This window comes from Pagrus pagrus, assembly GCF_965226575.1.
Source record: "Pagrus pagrus genome assembly, chromosome: 5".
Classification (NCBI taxonomy): domain Eukaryota; kingdom Metazoa; phylum Chordata; class Actinopteri; order Spariformes; family Sparidae; genus Pagrus; species Pagrus pagrus.
In genome coordinates, this window is record NC_140189.1 from 4,987,023 (window position 1) to 5,007,370 (window position 20,348).

A 20,348-nucleotide genomic window follows, 5' to 3' on the forward strand; every position below is an offset into this window, starting at 1 on the left:
ATCCACTGGCATCCAGCTGGAGGCTTTTGTCTGATGCATTAGTGGTGTTAGAAGCACTATTGCTCTTGTGCCATTGATTGATACACTGCACTGGTATCTTGGTATTCTCATTCCCCTTACAGTAGAACAGCTACACCTTTAGTTTGCCGTTAGATGAGGCGCAAAGGAAAGTATCCTCAACCCTTTAAAAATCTTCAGCAGTAGTACTTGTGAGCCTCTCCACTTCAAGAGTTCAGACTTTTACTTAATGGCTGAAACTCTACTTGACTTGGTAAAAGGTATCTGGCCATAAGTCATTCTTTTCTGAATCTTAGACACTTTCCTGAATTGTCTGATCTGACCAAAATCACATCACAAACCCTTTTCAAAAATTAATTTCACTTTCTTTACACCTACACCTTACGATCATAGCCATTTACAACAGATGTGTCTGCATTATGGACTTACTTAATACCAGGTATTAAAAAACATGTTTTGCCAAAATTTGTAGACCAGATTCTGCTCACCTACAGTAACAGACAAAACATCTGAAAACAGACACCTGGAAGATATCAAGCAAGCTAAATATCTGGTTATGGCAAGGACGGGACAGGTAGCCAAATAACGAGCTATCGTCAATGCCAGCACACGTAGGCTGGGGGAGGTAAGGAGTCCTGCTTCCCATAAAATCCCAACTGATTCTATCACCCATATTCTTAACTTTCTCTCTCTGTTTTTTTCACTGCAAATCAGGGCACAACCTTGGACTTTGTATTTCTTGCAGACATCCATTTTGGAAGTAATAAAATGCTGTCTTGTGCGTGGTCTTGCATTATTTCCCATGTCACTCCTCGCATGTGTTTTCATGACAACTATTAGCTTGGAGACTTGGAGTATTCCTCCTGGTGAAAGATCTTTTAATGTGTGACCCCCTGTGGCTGATTAGTCATGTAGTGTGCAAACCCCGACAATATTCCTGATTACGAGAGAGAAAGCTGTGTAGCGTGATCAGTACAGGGATCTGACAACTCTGACAGCTGTGTGACCTTGCCAACAACATAAACATTTGCCAAGAATACAGTTTCAACTTTGTTAAAACCTTTTTTTATGCTCAGATTTTCCAGTAGTGGTACATTTTTACAATCAAGCCTTTTTCTCTTTGTGTTTTTGCAGTAATTTATTGTTTCCAGTCTGCTGAATTGTTACAGGCCCCTCTGTGAATGAAAGTTTACTCTGTGCCCTTTCAGATTTTTTTGCATGTTTTTACCAGGCCAAAGCAAAGGAGTTAGTTAAACAACATGGAAAGGTTAACGGAACAACTTAAATAGTCAGAGGTACCCACAGGCGTTCTTGCCAACTTCAGCATAACTGGTTGGCTCGTAAAAAAAAAAAAAAATCCCTCAGTTGAGCAGCGGAGTGCTTTTCTGAGGAGTTACAGTGATTTTATCTTCAAGTGCATGGAAACAGCTGCGCAACAAGCGCATGATCAATAAAACACAAAATGATCTAAAGTTAAACCAAACCAGGCAGAGCACGCTCTATGTTAGCACATATGTTATTTTGCTGTTGCACTCATTACAAGACCCTATAAAAATGCTAAATAGGAACATAAATGTACAAACACCACGAGGAACACAAAGCTAGCATTAAATGTCAAGTAAAAACAAGGGCACGCTTCTTTATTACAGTACTTTAACAGTCTATGAAGACCGAAGTACCCAGGCGTAGAAAAACACACCTCTCAGTGCTTATCTTAAATAAGAGAAATTTGGACTTCAGCATCTGTCTGGATTTCATGTGTGAGCCCGGTTATAAGGACCAACAGAGAGAGTGCAGTGTAATGTGTGAACATACATGATTGTGAGGAAAGGCACATCATGACCTTCAGGGTGAAATTACAACAATGTTTACTTTCTGTAGCAAAGACATCAATTATGGAAAATGATTGCTCTAAATTGTATGGCTGTGAGGGACATATGATAAATAAGGAGGCCCGCTGCTTGTTATGGGTCTAGTTTCATGAATAAATCCATATCAATCTCTTCTGATACTGTCATTTTTAAATAACTAATGTACATCTTTGAACAAAATAGGAAGCGGGCCACAGGGCGAGCAATCATGTTTCCTGGATAAAATGGAAAAGTTCATATCAGATTATGTAGACAGACCGGTCAGATTGATGAGTGGGCAGTTTAGAGATGGGGGGAAATTGAAATTTCTGCTTTAAATTTTACAAACTGATAATCTGAGCAAGATAAGGGGATGATAATGTTCTCATGTCACTCAAAAGCTAACCTATACATGTCCATTCAACCTGAAATTTGTTGTACAGTGGTGCTGAAAAACAAACATGTCCCTCATTCCACAAGGTTTGAACAAGAATAAATAAATAAAATCACACACATCAAGAAGAAGTTTACTTTTTCTGCCTTGCCTGACAGACAAATTAAAATGACAGAGGAAAGGGCACAAACAATCAAATGTGTCAAAGGCAGCATCACATACAGTGATACAAAGGTTAAAAAAAGGACAAAGACATATTTTGATACACAAATAAATATATTATGGCAGCGCACCATGATGAGCTGCCATTCTTTCTTTGGTGTATTGTACGACAACAAAATGCCATCAAGGGACCTTTCTAGCCTGCCATGCCATTTGTTGGAAATGTAACATTTCATTGTGTGATACCTGCAGGATGTCAAAAAACAAACAAAGAAGATGTACTGGAGACATTCGATTGATAACAAAACTCAAAGTTTAAAGCCCTTCTAGATGCCACTTGAGGCTGTAGTGTTCATCACTGCCTTCCTAAATTTTAAATTGTTTGATTGAACAAACGAGAGGAAAAATCACCCAAGTTGAAATGGTTTATCGTCTGGGATGCATGAATGTTTTCAGCATGTTAGTAGACAAACTTTGATTTACGAGGCTAGATGTGATAGTTGAGCAATGGAATGACCGTCAGTGCTGGAAACATTTTTTAGATCACGAATCAGATAGAATCATGAACATAAAATTGAAAGTCAAATTGAATTGTGCATCTGGAGAATCATGACAACCCTATTTTATAGTAATTTACCCATTTGGTCTGCCCATAATTTTGATATTTCAACATTATGACTCATCTTGAATATACCCGCAGCAAATTCATTGCAAAGCTGGTCACTTGATGTTGAGATAACTTGTGTTATTGTGATATGAGACATTATATCATCTTAGATTTTGGATAATGTTATTAGAGCTGTCCTGAACACCATTTTTGGGGGCTCTGGAACTTGGTAGTATCAACAGACTTATAAAAAAATAAAAATAATCCCCAAATATACCTACTTTAATGGCCATTAAAGGATAAGTACCGTTTTTTACAACCTGGACCTTATTTCTAGCAAAATATATGATCATTTACTCACCCAGATAACTTTGGTGTCATTTGGCGTCGTTCGGACGAAATTAGATCCAGTGTAGCGCCGATATATCCATATAATGCAAGTGACGGGGCATCGACACACAGCCTCTATATAACGCATTATCTGCCACGAAACTAGTTCATTTCACCAATATTTTGTTACGATACGCTCGTGCTATTCCCCTCTGAGTCCGGGCTCGTCTGTTGTCAACATCCGGGGTCTGTAGGTTGACCTACTACCTCTGACCTGGAAGATGTCGTCTCTGAGCTGCGCACGCACCCGCGACAGCCGGCTTGTTTACCTGTAGCTGCTACTGCTAGTTTGACCCCGGATGTTGATAACAGACGAGCCCGGACTCAGAGGGGAATAGCACTAGCATATCGTAACAAAATATTGGTGAAATGAACTAGTTTCGTGGCAGATAATGCGTTATAAAGAGGCTGTGTGTCGATGCCCCGTCACTTGCATTGGATATATCGGCACTACACTGGATCTAATTTCGTCCGAACGACTTCAAATGACACCAAAGTTATCTGGGTGAGTAAATGATCATATATTTTGCTAGAAATAAGGTCCAGGTTGTAAAAAACTGTAGTTATCCTTTAACACACCCAAGTTAATTCAATGAATGGGAAAAAATATTCCATATATATGTGAGAGAGAGAGCAGCACTAAAAAAAAAAAAAAAGGACACTATAACAGCTTTTTTGCAGTTTGCCTTTATCAATAGTCTATATTTAGCAAGAAAACTACCAAACAACAACAACAAACAAACAAATAAGACAACAAATATCCAAATCCCAAAGTTGAAAACCAAATACCTAACCAACGTATGAATATCCGAACAGTTGAATATTCGGGTCCAGTCCTTATCGTTATATAGAGATATGACAAAAGTTTTGTCTTTTGCTGGTAATTTACCAGACTGTTCTACTTGTTCTAATGCCTGCCTTTTGTTTAGCAAAAAATACTTTTTTTGGATCGGTCAATTATTAGTTATTGTTTAGTATAAATATTAACTATATTTTCAGATGACCCATATTGAATTTTTTTAAACAATTCTGATATTATGAACAGTACTTTTTATATAGAGGCATTTCATGCTTAAGTCAGCTTAGATATCTCTGGATGGGCCACAAACAAAAACAACTGAAGGATGTGCCAACAAAGTGGACGCTTTAACAAAAGGCCTTCAATGTTCTTTTCACTTTAGGAAATTGAAGAAGAATCCAAAATGGATAAAAGTCAAAAGCCTCTTTCTTTGAACAACAATCACAGGGATACTCCAATAAACATAATCACAAAAAGACCTGAGCACTGTGGGTAAAGAGGCTCCCAGTGGACACTTGTCTTTATCTCCCCACCAAACTAGGCTGAGGATAAACAAGCAATAGATTCAGAGAAGAGACTGTTGTCCTTTCCTGGCCCGACATCACACTGACCTGTCTATATTTAAGAGGCCTTGGGTGCTACTCCTTGTTTTTGAGGGGGTCTGAAAGTGCAAGAAAAACTTTAATAAAGAACAGCACTTTCACAGAGAGTTGACCTGTGCGTCCTGCTCTGGGATCTTTTTGTTCTGTTTTGTGTAAAAAAAAAAAAAAGAAAGAAAAAAGGAAGAAAGAAACTGAGGACATGCAGTCTGCAGGGAGGAGTTTGATACTCCTCAATACAAATGGTGATTGTCTTCACTTCAAAGGACAAAGATATTCAGTTCGGGTTATTTGGACGCTCATCCTGTTTGACAATCTGCTGACTCTTCTGTGTATAACCTCCAGCTGCAAATGTGCAAACTCCCAAAACTTGGAAAATCCTATCATGCCAGGATACTAAGCTACACACAGCATGCTCATATTTTCCAACTCAGCCAGTTTGTGAAGCTTTATACCAAAGGATATCAAGAGGATAAAGGAGGCAAAGATCAAATTGGCACTGAAGTTTTCTTTCCCTGGAGAGAAAACTTTCCGATGAAGGGAAGTTGTTATATTTCTTCCTGGCACTTCAAATGTATTGATTCCTGTGTTCAGAGACGACTTGCCACCAGTGACCATGGTGAAACCCAATTAAATGTGTCTGTTTTTTCTGGATTACATCTCTGCTTTGTGATTTAGACCAATGAAATTGAATTTTGTCTTAAAGTGGTATTAAAGTGTATTAAGACACGGCCTGGCGTACTAACTGAAGCAACGTGCCCTCACTGATGCAGTTTTTTTCTTCATGCAGTGCCTTTTCTCCCCTGAAGTCCTGGTTAGGTGTCAACTCTTGGCTTGTGGGTGGCTTAAAGATGCACAAGAGGGGATATAAATTTAAAGTACGGACAGAGGAGGACAACAAAAGAGTATTCGATGAGTCAGAGGGATGGCCTATATAAGAAGGAAAACAATCAAGACTCTGCATGGGATTCCTTGATATGCAGACAGGAACAAATGAGATTTCTCAGACTTATTAGATATCGTCAAAGGATATCCTTCATCAATCACAGAGCCGACAGGTAGAGATGGACAATTTTCCATTTACATCTACGGGCAGTTTAGAGTCAGTTAACCTGACCTGCTTGTCTTTGGACTGAGAGGAAAACGGTGCGCCCGGAGGAAACCCAAACACAGGGACAACACACAACAACATAAAGGAACCAGCCCCAGGTTCAAACCAAGAACCCCCGGCTGTGAGATGACAGTAACTGGGTTTCCATCCAAATGTATCGAATTTAAGAGCGGATTTTGTGAAAATGCGCAAAAAGCAAATGCGAATTTATGCCCGTTTCCACTCGTTATTGTTTTGCGATTATTGGCAGAGGAGGAATGCGCCGTGAGATTACGTCGTAGGAGAGCGCGAATGTATCCATGACAACAGTTGACACTCAGCTGACACTCAACATCATGGACAATTTAGTGGTGAACCTGTCGGCTCTTGGGAGAACATTAGCTACAGCGTCAGTGTTCACAGCCTACAAAACTCTCCTGAAGAGGAGAAGGAAAAGAAGATTTTTAAGTGCTGTCGGAGTTTGCTGGAGGGAGACCGCGTCGCAGCACTTCACCCACAAACTCTGGCTCAAACATTTTCGGGGGTGTCAAGGGCCACATTTGAAGATCTGTGTGCTATAATCGGGCCATTTGTGGGACCACTTCTCCCGAGCAGTGTGCGAAATTAACCCATGAGACCCCCTGAAAGCCTCAAAAGCAAAATTTGAAGGCGGTCTCAAATTTTGTCAAAAAAAAATAAAAGATAAAATATTTTATTGTCACTAAGGGTCACTAAAATGTGATAAAGCTCACCATGTCCAGTATTCAGAATTCAAAACATGTATTCACAGATATGTTGCAGGCTATTTGTTGACAAGCGGAGCAGCCGGTCCTGCGCACATATGCAAATTAGCCATGTGAGCCAAACAGAAGAAAGACGTAAGGTTGAGAAGTCACACTAAACATGGCTAGCAAGCGAAAGCTAAACCAGAGTGTATCACTCACACACTCTGGGCTCACATCCAAAAAGGTGCCAGTCTCCGACAGGCTATACCTGGCGTTTATTCAGTTGATTGCGCTTGTAAGTGCGCCAGATTGGTGCTAATTATTGTCGTGTCTGCATTGTAATGCACAACTTTGCCTCTCCTTGTTATAAAACAACGTGCATCCAAACAACTTTAGCCAATGCAACCTCCTATGTCAGTGTTGCTTTACGAATACTATAGCATATCGGATTGTCAAAAATTGTTAAGTGTGTGCGTGTGTGTGTTGTCATGTAGGCTATAGACTGATTGTCTTGGCTTGCATCCATGAAATAGGCCTATTGTAATGTTATAGGCCTACTGCATATTGAGAAAATTTAGATCGGCATTGCGCAACAATCGGGAGATGGGACCCCCCCCCCTCCGAATATTGACGGGTATTTCACACACTGCTCCCGAGCCACCGACCATCTGTGCCGACAGAAAAAAGGATTGCCATAGCTCTGTATAAGCCTGCTTCATGCGCGCAGTAGCCTACCGGGTCGTCGGGGAACTTTCGGCGTGAGTAAGTCCACGGTCCACCGTTGCGTGTACGCGACATGTGACGCAATAGGGTTAGTCATGATTTATTCGCAAAACCTGTTTCCATAACAAAAAGTTGCATTTTCCTTTAATCGATACGCTGACAAATCCAACCCCTCCAAGCGTAAAAACTTTTATGCGAATTTACTGCCTTTATTCGAATTTCTGGCGTTTCCATCCAAGTATTTATTCGCAATTTTTTAAAATGCGAATAAGAAAGGGTGGATGGAAACGCAACTAGTGATAAACATAGCGTGTAATTCCTGCCGTTAGGGTTCTCTCAATCGGAACAACGAAAACAAAAACTGAAGTATAGTAGTGTGGGATTATGGGAGTTGTTGTTGCTGTTGTATGTTAAACAACTACCATTGCCGATGGATATCTATATGACGCGACTCAAACAGAAATATTTTGAACGATGCTATGTCTTAAAGATTAATTCAGGTTTATGTTAAGTAACATCCGCCAACTTCCTTCCTTTCTCTCTGATTAATCATCTGGTTTTTCCCTGAAAGTGATAGCGACACGCACTAAATGAAATGCACAGTTGTGTTGAGTAAAATCACAGATTGTTGTTGTTGAAGATTGTTCGAACATTGTAGGAAACATTTAGGATAATGTAACCACACACCTCAAAAAAATCTGTAACAAAGGTCTAGGTTAGGGTTTCTCAACAGGGGCGTTCTAAACATTGTGGGGGGCGCTGGGAGCGTGAGGGCTGAGAGGGGGGCGCTCAGGCACGAATGGGGGGCGCCACAACTTGGCTTGTACAAAGTTAATTTGAACTCTACATGTTAAACTTTCATGGTTTCCTAACTTTTTTAGTGCATATAACCGACCTAAATAGTCTACTTTATGGGTGTTTCAATAAATTCTACTGAGCTACATGTTATGAGATCGGTGTATGTCCTTTTAAGAGCGAGAGCGGTGTGTGTGTGTGTGTGTGTGTGTGTGGTCGAGAGAGGTGAGCAAGCGAGAGTAGAAGCGGTCGAGAGGAAAAAGTGTATCTTAACGTTCAGATATAGTTTCATAAAAATAAAGCTGCTGTCTGAGACCAAGAAGCCGAGTCTGCCACGACCACAATCAGACGAGCCGAGCAGAAACGGTCTCCATAGTAACGCCCGTAAACAATAAATAAATCAATAAATAAAGCATGTACAGTCCTGTATAGTCCCCCTATATAACATAGGCTTTTTTTTCGTCTTTTTTTCCTTGGTTCGTGTCAGCGTCTCAGTCCTCAGGCAATGACCGTTGCTTTGCAAATGTTTAATAAGCCTAGAGCACATTGATTAACGCACAAGCGATTTCTGGTTTTTTATTGGTTCATTCACTGTTGTTCACGTGAAGTGTGCGTGTTGTTAGCATCTCTGACTACATTAGCCTTCTAAAACTAATTTTCAACAAATCCTGCTGTGGTGGTATTTTTCTTCCCAAGTTCCACGTTGCTTAATACACCAGAGGTTATTTTCAAATGTTGTGATATTGTGAAGTGATATAAATGTTAACCACTTCTATTCAGACTTAATATGCAATTCATTCATCATCCCCAAATGCTGTGTGGCCTTTCTCTCAGTAGAAACACCAGTTTGACTTAAATTCTATCTCACAGCTCTTTGCAGAAAGATCCTAGCAACTCAAGAGCTCAGGGTCCCATTACAACTAAAATAACATTTCCATGTTGTTTACCAGTTTCTCCAGGCATTGAGTTATATACAAACATGACCTACTATATGTGTCAAAAACATACATTTTGGAGGCAATGTTCAAATTAAAATCCATGCTTTCATTTCCTATAAAATGGTCAGATTTGCTCAGCAGCACATCATGTTGTTGGGGGCGTAAATACAACTCCAATCCAATAAAAACAGGGACTTTAATGGCTTTCCTCATCATACAAAACCCGATGTCAATTGAAGTCCTCTGGTCCCCCCCCAACCCAAGTAAAAAAAAAACAGGGGGGGGGGGGGGGGGGGGGGGGAGAGAATAAGAGGATCATGGTATGGTCAGGGGGGCGTTTGTTCAAAAAAGGTTGAGAACCACTGGTCTAGGTGTTTTTTAGACCACTCAATGCAGAAATGTTACATATATTATCTTTAAGCTGCTGATGATTAATATAGCTGTACTGCATGTATTTTTTTTAAAAATTTAGATATTAATCAATCATTGCCTTAACGGACTGAAAATAAAGTACAAGAATATGTTATGCTCCAGTGTACCTTCTGGTGTCATTAGAATTTTTAGTACCTAAAAATTAGGTCACATGTTAAAACTGATCTAGACACAGAGTGAGAAAACATAATGACAAGAACTATGAGGGAGAGAAGGCTGACAACAGAAAGCAGGCTGAAGAGGAGTGGAAATGAGGAAGATGGAGTTGGAGGGTGAGGTTGACCTTCCCCGCCCCGCAGGAGGTCCGTGCTAAAGACAGAAATCCTCAGGCAGACCTGTCTGCTCACAGTCCGGCTACTCTGGCTGTGCTTCTTTTAGCTCGGCTGACACAGTAACTGTGCTGTGGTTTGGATGTTTGGGGACGGAGGTTGTCATTAATAAGGATGCTTTAAAAACGTGACTTGCACATTCAGCTGCTGTGCTCGGATTTGTTTCTCAGATGTGACCTTTAGGGCTGATTGTTCCTCCTGTCACTTGCATGTAATCAGGTGAGACTCCTGCATTCAAGAATTGCTACCGTATCCTTCAGTGGGTGCTGTGACAACGAGGCAGGCTGGGAAACAGGTATGCAATGTGTCACACAGCAGTTTGAGTAGCAGTGTTCAACTCCTGTCCTGAGTCAGACATTTAGATACTAAACGAGGTAAATACAGTATAGTTTTGGAGTTTGTATACACTGTAAGGCCAAAAGTATGTGGACATTTCCTCCAACTGTTCATTCCTAATTTCAACTGAGACCCACAGCTCCAATATAGGGAAATCTTAGACTTCTTACATTACACTCTTACATTAATCCTTGAATGTAAGAAAAATCATAAAAATATATGTAATTCTGAGTAGAAGAATTTTGTTTTGACTGGTTTCCTACCCAAGTTATAAAATCATGACCTATTAACATTTGTTTTACCATCCCATCAAGTTGGACAACACTGATTTAGACAAAAGTGGTCTTTCAACTTTGTGTCAGCAGCTTGTGTTTGATAAGAAATGAGCCTGGCTTCCAAACTTGGCACTTTTAGGGGTACTGAACAAATTCCTGTACTGTACAACAGAGGACCAAACCACAATAAATAAATCAGTGCCAAATTTCACTACCTGAGAATGCATCTGGGTTAGAGAGCAACTTAGGGTAGCTTGTTTAAGTTACTGTGAGTCACGGCAATGTTCAGACGAAAAGCACTCGCAAGTTTGGTTAACGATAAACTTGCCATAGAAAAAGTGCTTCACCTGATGAAACACCTGGTAAAACACAAAATGTATCTACAAGCTGAAGAGTGTACCATGTTTGGTAGTGTAAAAGCCAAAACCCCCATCACAGCTAACGTTAGCAAGCTTGCAGCCAGCGTCAAAGAAGGTGAACCCTCCATGGACAACAAAACATCTAGTTAGGCATCAACAACTTCATTGACATCTTTATGTAATTAGCTGTTTCAATAGGTTGTTTTTGGAGATAAAAGGGCCTTTTCACTGTTTTGGTTTATGTTGGCTTAGCTTTTTCACTCGCGTTAGCCAACACTCATCTGAAATTCCTTATCGACATTCTTCTTTGTATCGTACAACAGTATGTGAGGTTTTTTTTTTGTCCGAACCCTTGGTATGTAGAAAAGTACCAAAAAAAGGTACCTTTGGGTACAGATGCCAGTATCAGAGAGTGGAAGAACTGGACTGTTCTGCCATGTCCTTGCCCTCAACCCCACTCAAAACCTTAGGGATGAACTGGACACCAGTGTTGGACCTCACTATTGCCCTTGTGGCTGAATGTGCAGCTAAGCTCCAACATCTGGTAAAATGTCAAGTCATTTTTAAAATGTCCTGTTCTGAAACCAGAACAGTGAAGGTTGTTATAGAAACATATTAATGTCCATGGTTTTGGAGCAACATAATTTTTTAATTGATTTGAATTTAATTGGAGTTATTAAAGATTAGGGTATTTTCTTATTAATTGTTAATGTTTTTATCCTTTTAAGATCATTTGGTAGTACCACAGATTGGTTCAGCTGCTTTGCTCTCCATAAATATAATCTATAGTGGCTTTTTAGTTTTAAAAGTGGTGCTTTTCTGGAAGTGCTTTCTAAAATAGACCTTTAGACCTGAAGTATGTTCAACACATCACCAAACACCTGATCTCTGTGTGTCACTGTTACTAACAGACACAAGATAATTCAGATGAGCAGAAACAGGCGCAGAAAGTAAAAGGCCAAACACCAGACATAAAGGTGAACATGTGCACACATCATGTTTCTGAAAGGGTATAAAAAATGACAGCACAACAGTCCAGCAACATGCAGCATGCATTCCCAGTGGCATGCCACCTTTGTGCCACAGTGCTCCAGGATGAAGTATTAAAAAAACATAGAGAAGAAAAGGCTCACGCGACATCCTCATGTCCTCTCTTGTTCCCATCAACAGCTTAACAACACACGCTAGCTGCTCAGCTCGAGCTTGTGGCAAAGTGACTCAGACAAAGGAAGTACTTCTGAAAATGAAATGACCAACGCAGCCAATAAAGCTGCCACATGGGCAGGAAAAGATTGTTTTGTTTCACGCCTTTTTTCTCAGCTAGTATGGCTGTATGAGTGAATATGAATCGTGTATTTAAAGCTACATTATCGAGAGGGCAATACTGAAAGCAAGAATTGTTTAGGCTTGGCTTGGATTTCCTATTTCTGGCGTTCATGTGTGATTATAACATCTTCCAAATTATTATGATGACATTAGCTTTTGTTTGAAGAAAAAATATGTATGGTGGGGAAAACTGACGCAGTCTGTGACGTGAACAACCTATTCATCTGTGTCTTCAATTAAGACCCCAGGGGGTGAAGGGGTGGGGTGGGTGGTTTATTGGCATGAATTGCTTTCTGCTACAAGGCAAGGCAGCTTTATCTGAACAGCACATTTCAAACACAAAGGAATTTTAAGTCCTTTACATAGAAACAGAAAAGCAGTGTCTTCATTGTTATCACTGGGAGTTGTCAAATCATACACATATGGGCTTTAATGATAAGTGAAATGACTTTAATGTGAAAGTGTTGCTAGTACTGAAATCCCGCTGTGAATTGTACTCTGGAATTGGTTTTGGTTAGCTCATTCATCAAAATCTTTTGGTTTTGGGTCAGAGGAGTGTTTTAAGTGTTAAGTGTTTTGAAGGGAGTTTTCCCTTGGCCATACCATTTGTAAGGATAGAGGGAGTTTGTAAAGTCAACATGCAATTAGTGATTTAGGGTAACATAAATAACATGGACTTATAAGTTTATTGAGGTGACCTTCTAATGAACTCACAGGTAAATATTGAAGTTTACTTAAAGCTGCATGATATCAATATTTCTATATGAACAATAAGTCAAATGACTCCAAGAGTGTTTTTCAGCTCATTGTTTGGGGTTCATTCAAGCTAATTTTTGGTTCAGTCTCAGCGCTCTCGTCAGCAGTCGGTAGCTGTGCTAGAAAAGTTCTAAAAACTCTCTTCACACTACCTGCCCAGCACCAAACAGCAGACAGACCACTTTAGTGACTAGCTTCAAGATAATGAAGATCATCACGCTGTTAAAGTCAGACATTTTCCCCAGGAGGTGGTAGAGACTAGAAGGAGAGAGAATACTGGACTTGAAACTGAATGCTAATGTCGCTAATTTGTGCCACTAGTTATGTATAGTCTCATTCCCTGACCTCCTTTCTCACTTGGGATAATGTAAGGTCACAACACAGAAATGTTACATATCACATATTAAAGAAATGCTATCAAATAAAAATGATTTGTGTGACTAATCTGATATAGTTCATCAAGGCTTGTTCCTGTAAGGTTGTATTAGAAATTGACTACCTGCCAGTATTGGTCAAGAATCACCTGATGCAGCTTTACCAGAGGGTGCACACTTGATATTTATTAACTGATCAAATGGCAATCAAAGGACTTGGTCTTCGGGTTATCCTTGTCCCACCCTGTAACATGACTTTATAATGGCACTTACACCTGCAAGAAACAAGGCAAAGCCATGTAGCATTCCTCCAGCTGCCACTCAGAGGCTCTCTGATCCAGAACAACAGTAACAGCAACAGTAAGCTCCTCCACCCCTCAGCCTATCTCTGCTAAATTAGAATAGAGTGCTCACTTCAAAAGAAATCTCCCTGCATTGAAATGAACTGACCTTTCGAGCTGGAGAACAAGTCAAAGCACAGCTAAGCAGAGAGAGAGAGTGTCTTTGCTCAGGGCTGTCCTCTCTTTTAACTCTCATCTGACTATATGAGCTCAAACTGAAACCAATGAGGGCGAGAGACGAGGATGTGTTGTAGCGAGCAAGAACACATCAAGGTTCATTTTACAGTTCTGCCACTTGAAAGGCCTCCTGTGTAAAATCACGAGAACAGAACAACTTTGGGACATCAGTCAAAACTGCACTTTCCCTGACATTTACCACCATCGTTTGAAAGATGCTTGACATCACAGATGACAAGATGACGCGGCTAACCGATCTCAAAGACATTTGAAAATGTTAAACAACACACAGCGTAAACAAATATCTTCAATATAAACTCAAATGAACTAATGACATGAATTCCTCCTCACGCTGAAGACTGAGACAAATCTTTGCCACCTGTTTTGTAGTCCACAAAACATTTCTCTTCACAGCAAAACAGGGTTGCAGCATTCCCCTAAACAAATGGTAGCTGTTTTAAAACAGAAAAAAAAAACACAATAGATTTGAAAAGACGTCATTTACACTGGTTTTAAGCTGACATTTTTACTGTAACCGCTAAGCTAAAGGTACTAGCAGAGTGGACGCATGAGCTCGACCAAGCATTGAGGGTCAAAATAAAACATGGCTCCATACAGCTTGTCCAGTGTAATCCAAGTCCCGCAACCCCCGAGGCAACAAATTGTTTTTAGAGACTTTATTTAGACCCTTGATGCAATGTTGAGCTTGTGCACCCACTTCAGACAGGATGCGCGCTAATGGCTTTAGCTTAGCAGCTACAGTGACGACTTCAGCTCAAAAAAACAGTGTAAATAACGTCTTTTCAAATCTATTTGGGATCTTGTGGTTTTTGGAGACTTTTTTTGGGTTGTTTTTTACTTTTTAAAACAAGTCTCAAGCTGCTTCAGTTGTTTAGCAGAATGCTGCAACGCTGTTTTGCTGTGAAGCTCCAGAAATGTTTTGTAGACTACGAAACTTCACCTGATTTTCCATCAGCATGGGGTGAGTAAATGATGACTGAATTTAAATTTTTGGGTGAACTTATCCTTTAAACTGTATTTTCTCTTTTGGAAGGTAATATCTTTTAGACTGAAACAACCTTCAGGCAAACGTTAAGGCTCTGCTACTCTTCTAAACACTGACACAAGTCTCTCTGGCTTCTTAATTTTAATATGTGTCTTTCATGTCTGTGCAACATGTAGAAGATTAGAACTTATCTGAAGAGTGATTTACCTGCTCAGAGTAACAATGCTCAGGGGTGTGTTTCTTTGTACACCGTCAGCCTCCATTTCATTGCACACTCAAATAACCTTGCGACGCAGACCAAGAGAAGCGAGCTCACATCGCTAAAACACTGCAGCAGTACTGTAACAAAGACAAAAGCTTCTCCCTGCGGACGGCAAAGAACCGACATCTGTTCTCGATTCAAAGACTGCGACTCTCAGAGGCATTCTCTTCAAGATTTACTCTACGCATACGCACACGGCGATGCGCTGCGTCAATCTCATCTCGTATTCTGATTCAAAAACCAAAAGCAATCTCCTACTCGCAGACACGCATGTAGGAGCTACATGATTCCTCCTCCAGTCTTCTGTCCCTCGCCTCCTTCATTCAAGCATGCATCAGTGGGATCCCACTGGAAGTCTTTTCTTGTTGCCACACCATCTCCTCATTCACAACACACACTCCGCTCTGCGCCCGAGTTGCCATGCAAATGACCTGCAGACATGAAGGGGCACATGTATGCATTTATTCCCTTTTATTAGCTTATCAACATGCATGTGCAGAAACCTATACAGCGTGGCAAATGTCATCTGCATAATACTCTACAGGCTACCAATCACAGCTAATAAAGAAAATGAAAATCCTGGGGCTAAGAGGCACTGTGGTTCTCTAACTGAATAAGTGTGCTGTGGGGAGGGAATGGCAATGAGGCCGGACATTTCTTGTTCCAAAAAAGACTTTCATATTTCCGCTAACTCGCTATTATGCCAAATACATAGCCACAAATGTGGTATTGAATAGCCTCAGTTATATCTTATATATCTCTGCCTCTACAGTGCATCTTGTTATTTGCTCTAGTTCCCTCACTTACTACATCTTCTGCATTATAAAAAGACTTAGCACTCTGTAGTGCTGAAAAAAACAGCCTCTGTATCACTCTCAACTTGAGATGGCCACATTTATCTGCTATATTATGAACCCTTCACATCTCCCTCCAGACTGATGTGATTTAAATAGCGGCCTTAACCTCCCATCATTTAATGGAGGCTTTTATGCAAAGCACTTAAAATCACCACAAGTTGTGAGGACACATTACACCTACCCAGAGTGAAACTTATTGTATACTGTTGGCTGTGGAGGTTGCAAATTGAACTATACCTATGAGGCTATGCATGACCTAATCACAGGGTGTAGAAAAAGTAATGATTGAAGATGGAAGAAACCTTAAAACTACCATAATTATGACAAAAAAATGTGCCTCTAATGCAGCTAATACAAGTTTGATAGAAGAACTTTTAACAGGTTGCTGCGATGCTTTAAAATTTAAGTTAGAACAGTTGTAGAAGAGCAGTGAATTCCAACCTATTTTAGAGTACCTGATGAGAGTATCAGTGTGCTATTGACAATTCAACACTATGCTACTGACTTGATATCCAGGCCTACGCTGTTATTCTTTGTTAACACAATAAAAAGTGGACTTACGCTTCCATCCTCCTCATTATTTGTAGATTAGCCATCGATTTCAGTGTTCCTGCTGCAAACTCGATTACTTCTTCAGTTCCTTGTTTTTGAGGGCCTCATTAAGACTTTCTTTTTTCCAAAGAACAACTGTGAACCCCTCACTCATTTTACAATGAGGCTCTGGTTAGCATCCTGTCAGTTTTCCATTCACAATCCATCCATCCAAAGTTAAATTGGCATCATCAATCACCTGTTTCAACAGAATGTAATCAAAGCAACAAACTGGTTCTAAGAACCAGGCAGGCTGGATCGAACCATCTGCCGGTTCTTCTATTAGAAGCACCTTGTAATAGCGTCTATCCCGTAATCCATTTATTCTCTGCCACTTCTCCAGGGATGGGTTTCTTTGTGGCTGAAGGAAAGCCAAATGTCTTTCTTCACAGCCATAACTACCAGTTTTCTCTGGGGCGTTCTGAGGTGTTCCCAGGCAAGGTGGGATGTATAACCAGCAACATTTTAAGAGAGAGACTTCGGGCACCTTGAAAAGAAAAGTCTGTAATGCCAGAGATGGTGTATTATGACACATATACCACCCCCTACACTTAAAATCCAATCATCTGATTTCGGCCAATCTGGGCAAGAAATGTAGGTGATGTTAGATGACATCATCTAGCGATCTGTGATCATTCACATGATTCATATTATAAATAAACACGCAGTTATTATTCTTGCTGTTGGACCACTTTCCCATGAATTACATTTGATCGCGCAGATGTGCACATCTCACTCCACAGGTTTACCCAGCTGTTTTGTCCAAGGTGATTTTGAAGCGCCCACTTAGTGTGTAGAGTACCACTCCAGACCTTCAGAGACCTTCAGCATGTCTTGTACCTGGTAACTAACTTTTCACAGTCTGGATCAACTGCTGTGAAGAATGCACTTTTTATTTCTCCTCCGTGGCAGCGAACACAACACACAGCCGTTCAGTAGCTGATAGTGCTGCAATCTGAGATTATCCAGAAACTTTCAAGGCTACCCCATGAAAGAATACAGCTTTCTGTGGCTGCTACTTTTCCCAAACACCCACCATCTCACTTCCCACAACCAACCTGCTAAACTACTTCACACACAGACTTAGAGCAAGGAGCAGCAGATCTATTCTGAGCTGCTTAACTTAACTGTCTCTCAGGATGAGCCCAGACACCTCGTAAAAGAAACTCAATTTGGTAGCTTTATATCCATTACCTCATTCTTTGAGGGTTACAGTTTCGATTAACTAGTAAATTGGGAGCTTCACCTTTGGACTCAGCTATCTCTCTATCACGGCAGTCATGTAGAATGCACTGCATCAATGTGTATGTTGATGTGCTCTATCCCTTCCTCACTCACAAGGCTTAATAAGACCCCAAAAGAACTAAACTCTTCCCCTTGGGACAGATAATCCAATCCAGTTTTCCATGTACCATGCCTCTAATATTGAGGTGCTGACGCCAAATCTTAACCACTTGATACTGGGTTGCAAACTGCCCCAGTCTGTGCTGGAGGACATGGTCTGATGAAGCCAACAGATGTATAGCATCAGCAAAAAGCAGAGATGCATTCATATGAACGCTGGAGTGGACACTCTATATATCATTTCAACAAAGTAACTCTTAAATCTTTCACTGTTGATGGATTTTTGGATTATTTCGTTGGTTTAAACTTACATGTGAAGATGACCAAGATGGTGCGGAGCAGCAGGTCGACGGGTCGCTCCCACCTCGGTGACACGCGAGCCACGACTGGTGGTATGAGGATCTCTGCTGGAACGTAGAACTGCAGGGCGAAGGTGATGAAAATGCCAAAACAGTACAGCAGCTTCACAGCCTGGTACGTCCTGGAAACGGTGAACAGAGTCACAGGAATGTCAGAAAAAAAGACTATAACAGACTAAATGTAAAGTGTTGTACACCTAAAAAAGCATGACTAATATATACATGTGTTTAATGCAGTGAAATGCAACTAATAAAATACAAAACAATTATAAACACAGGCCTCAAATTTCATGTTCACGATCCATCAAAAAAACACATTACAAGATTAATCAATTGGTAGTCCTTGTACAACAAACAGCTAACTCTAACTGTCTGCTCATTTTTTAAAAACTAACATGCTGGTAATTATATTCCTTGAGTTTTCAACCTCAATGAACAGCCAATCTATTCCACTAATTAGCTGCTTTAGTCCCATCAGGGGAGGCTTTTTCAAAAGACGTATGTCTCCCATCCCTGTGACGATAGTAACAAGTAATGAGCAAACAAAATCCAATTGGAGTATTTGGTTTTACTACCTTGATTATCCCTTAAAAACACAAAATGGGCTCACAGAAGGAATAAAATGAGTTCCCGTGCCTGAGCTTTGTCCTCGGAGAGAAGATGACTGATGTTAATCACAAACCAGACCAGATGACACACACCATAGATTAGTCAGTAAAGTTACTTTCCTCTGTGAAAGTGAAGATTATTCTACGTTTGATGATCGTAAATGAGGCAGTTGACACCAAGGGAACCTGGTGCTTTCAAGGCCCCGTCTTGTAATCAAGCCTGACTTCATCACCACACGTCCCTCCTATTCATTTTGTTTTGTCACAAACAATTTAAGGTGACTGAAGAAAATCTGGTTCATTGAGTCTGAATGAGAGTTGGAGCAAGAAACATAATTTAAACTGTTTAAAGCCTGTTGTCCAACCCAATAATGACACAGGATTCCCACACCTTCTTAAACTTGATTTATGTCTCAATTTATACCGTGGTGGGTCCTTGAATTGTGTGTACAAATATATTTATTTTTTATTTATTTTGCTGTATAAGGTTTTAATGAATGCTGACAATCTTGTCAAGTTTTTCAGAAAACCCTCGGGTTATGTTTTAGAGTGCTTATTTAATAGGCGCCCTGGGTTGTAATGGGTTAATTACTGTCACAACACCGAGAATAAATATAATGAGAACTAGCAGGCTTTAAGATTCACTTAATTTTAGCTTTATTGCTTTTGTGTCGTAACCATTTAAACATTGCACGTCCTCAAGGCATGAGACGCCTGAAACATTGATGCAACTGCCTTTTTCTGAAGTTAAGTTAAAAAAAAAAAGAATAAAGAAAGAACTTCCGATTTCTGTTCTTGCACAAAATATATACATTCAATCACTTTCAACGACCCATGTCTGTTTATGTCTACTTCCAAAAATGTTCAACCCCTTGATTGTTTACCTCAAATTCAAAAACATTTAAGGATTTCAAGGACCTGTAGGAACCCTGATGTTAGCCTGAATTTAGAAATTGAGTTTTGTAGAACTTCACTACATTCTTTTATATTCTGGGTCAGTTTTGGATTAGTCCAGCAACTACATCACATAAGTTTGTTTTCTGACTGTAACAATTAAGAGTCTATATACTATATAACATCGACTGCTGAGGGTTTAAAATGTGTTAAATAAAAGGTTAAATTAACCAGAATCTTTTATAGGCCAATTCACAAACGTTGCGTTTCCAGTTCTTGTGAAGCTGGCCACTAGATGGCATCATAGGAACACATTCTCCCATCACTTGCACATAAACTGACCCATAATTCCATCGTTCTGTTGTTAATGTAACACAATTACTGGTTTGCGTGGCTTTATTTGTTTCCTTTAAATTTGATGTTTATATTTACATGAAAGGAATCTTTCCGATCATCTTGAAAAACAGGCCTTACTGTTTTTCTAAATTACATTAAATCAAAATCCAGTACAAGCTGTTTAAGTGTGTCGTGTGTAAAGAAGCAGGCCAGTTTTTGGACAATATCTGCACCTTTCTCCAACAAAGGATTGGGCTTAAATTTAAAGCCTTTATATCTGCACAACACATAAAACA

At 40.1% G+C, this 20,348-nt stretch overlaps 1 protein-coding gene across 1 annotated transcript in view; it reads right to left on the bottom strand.

Moving 5' to 3' along the window:
* The window catches only part of slc36a1 (solute carrier family 36 member 1), a 52,836-nt gene that overhangs the window by 11,926 nt on the left and 20,562 nt on the right, over positions 1 to 20,348 (bottom strand). The window contains exon 11 of the mRNA XM_084352469.1: positions 18,167 to 18,336. Within this exon, the coding sequence (XP_084208595.1) occupies positions 18,167 to 18,336 (170 nt within the window). The remainder of the gene's footprint in view (positions 1 to 18,166; positions 18,337 to 20,348) is intronic.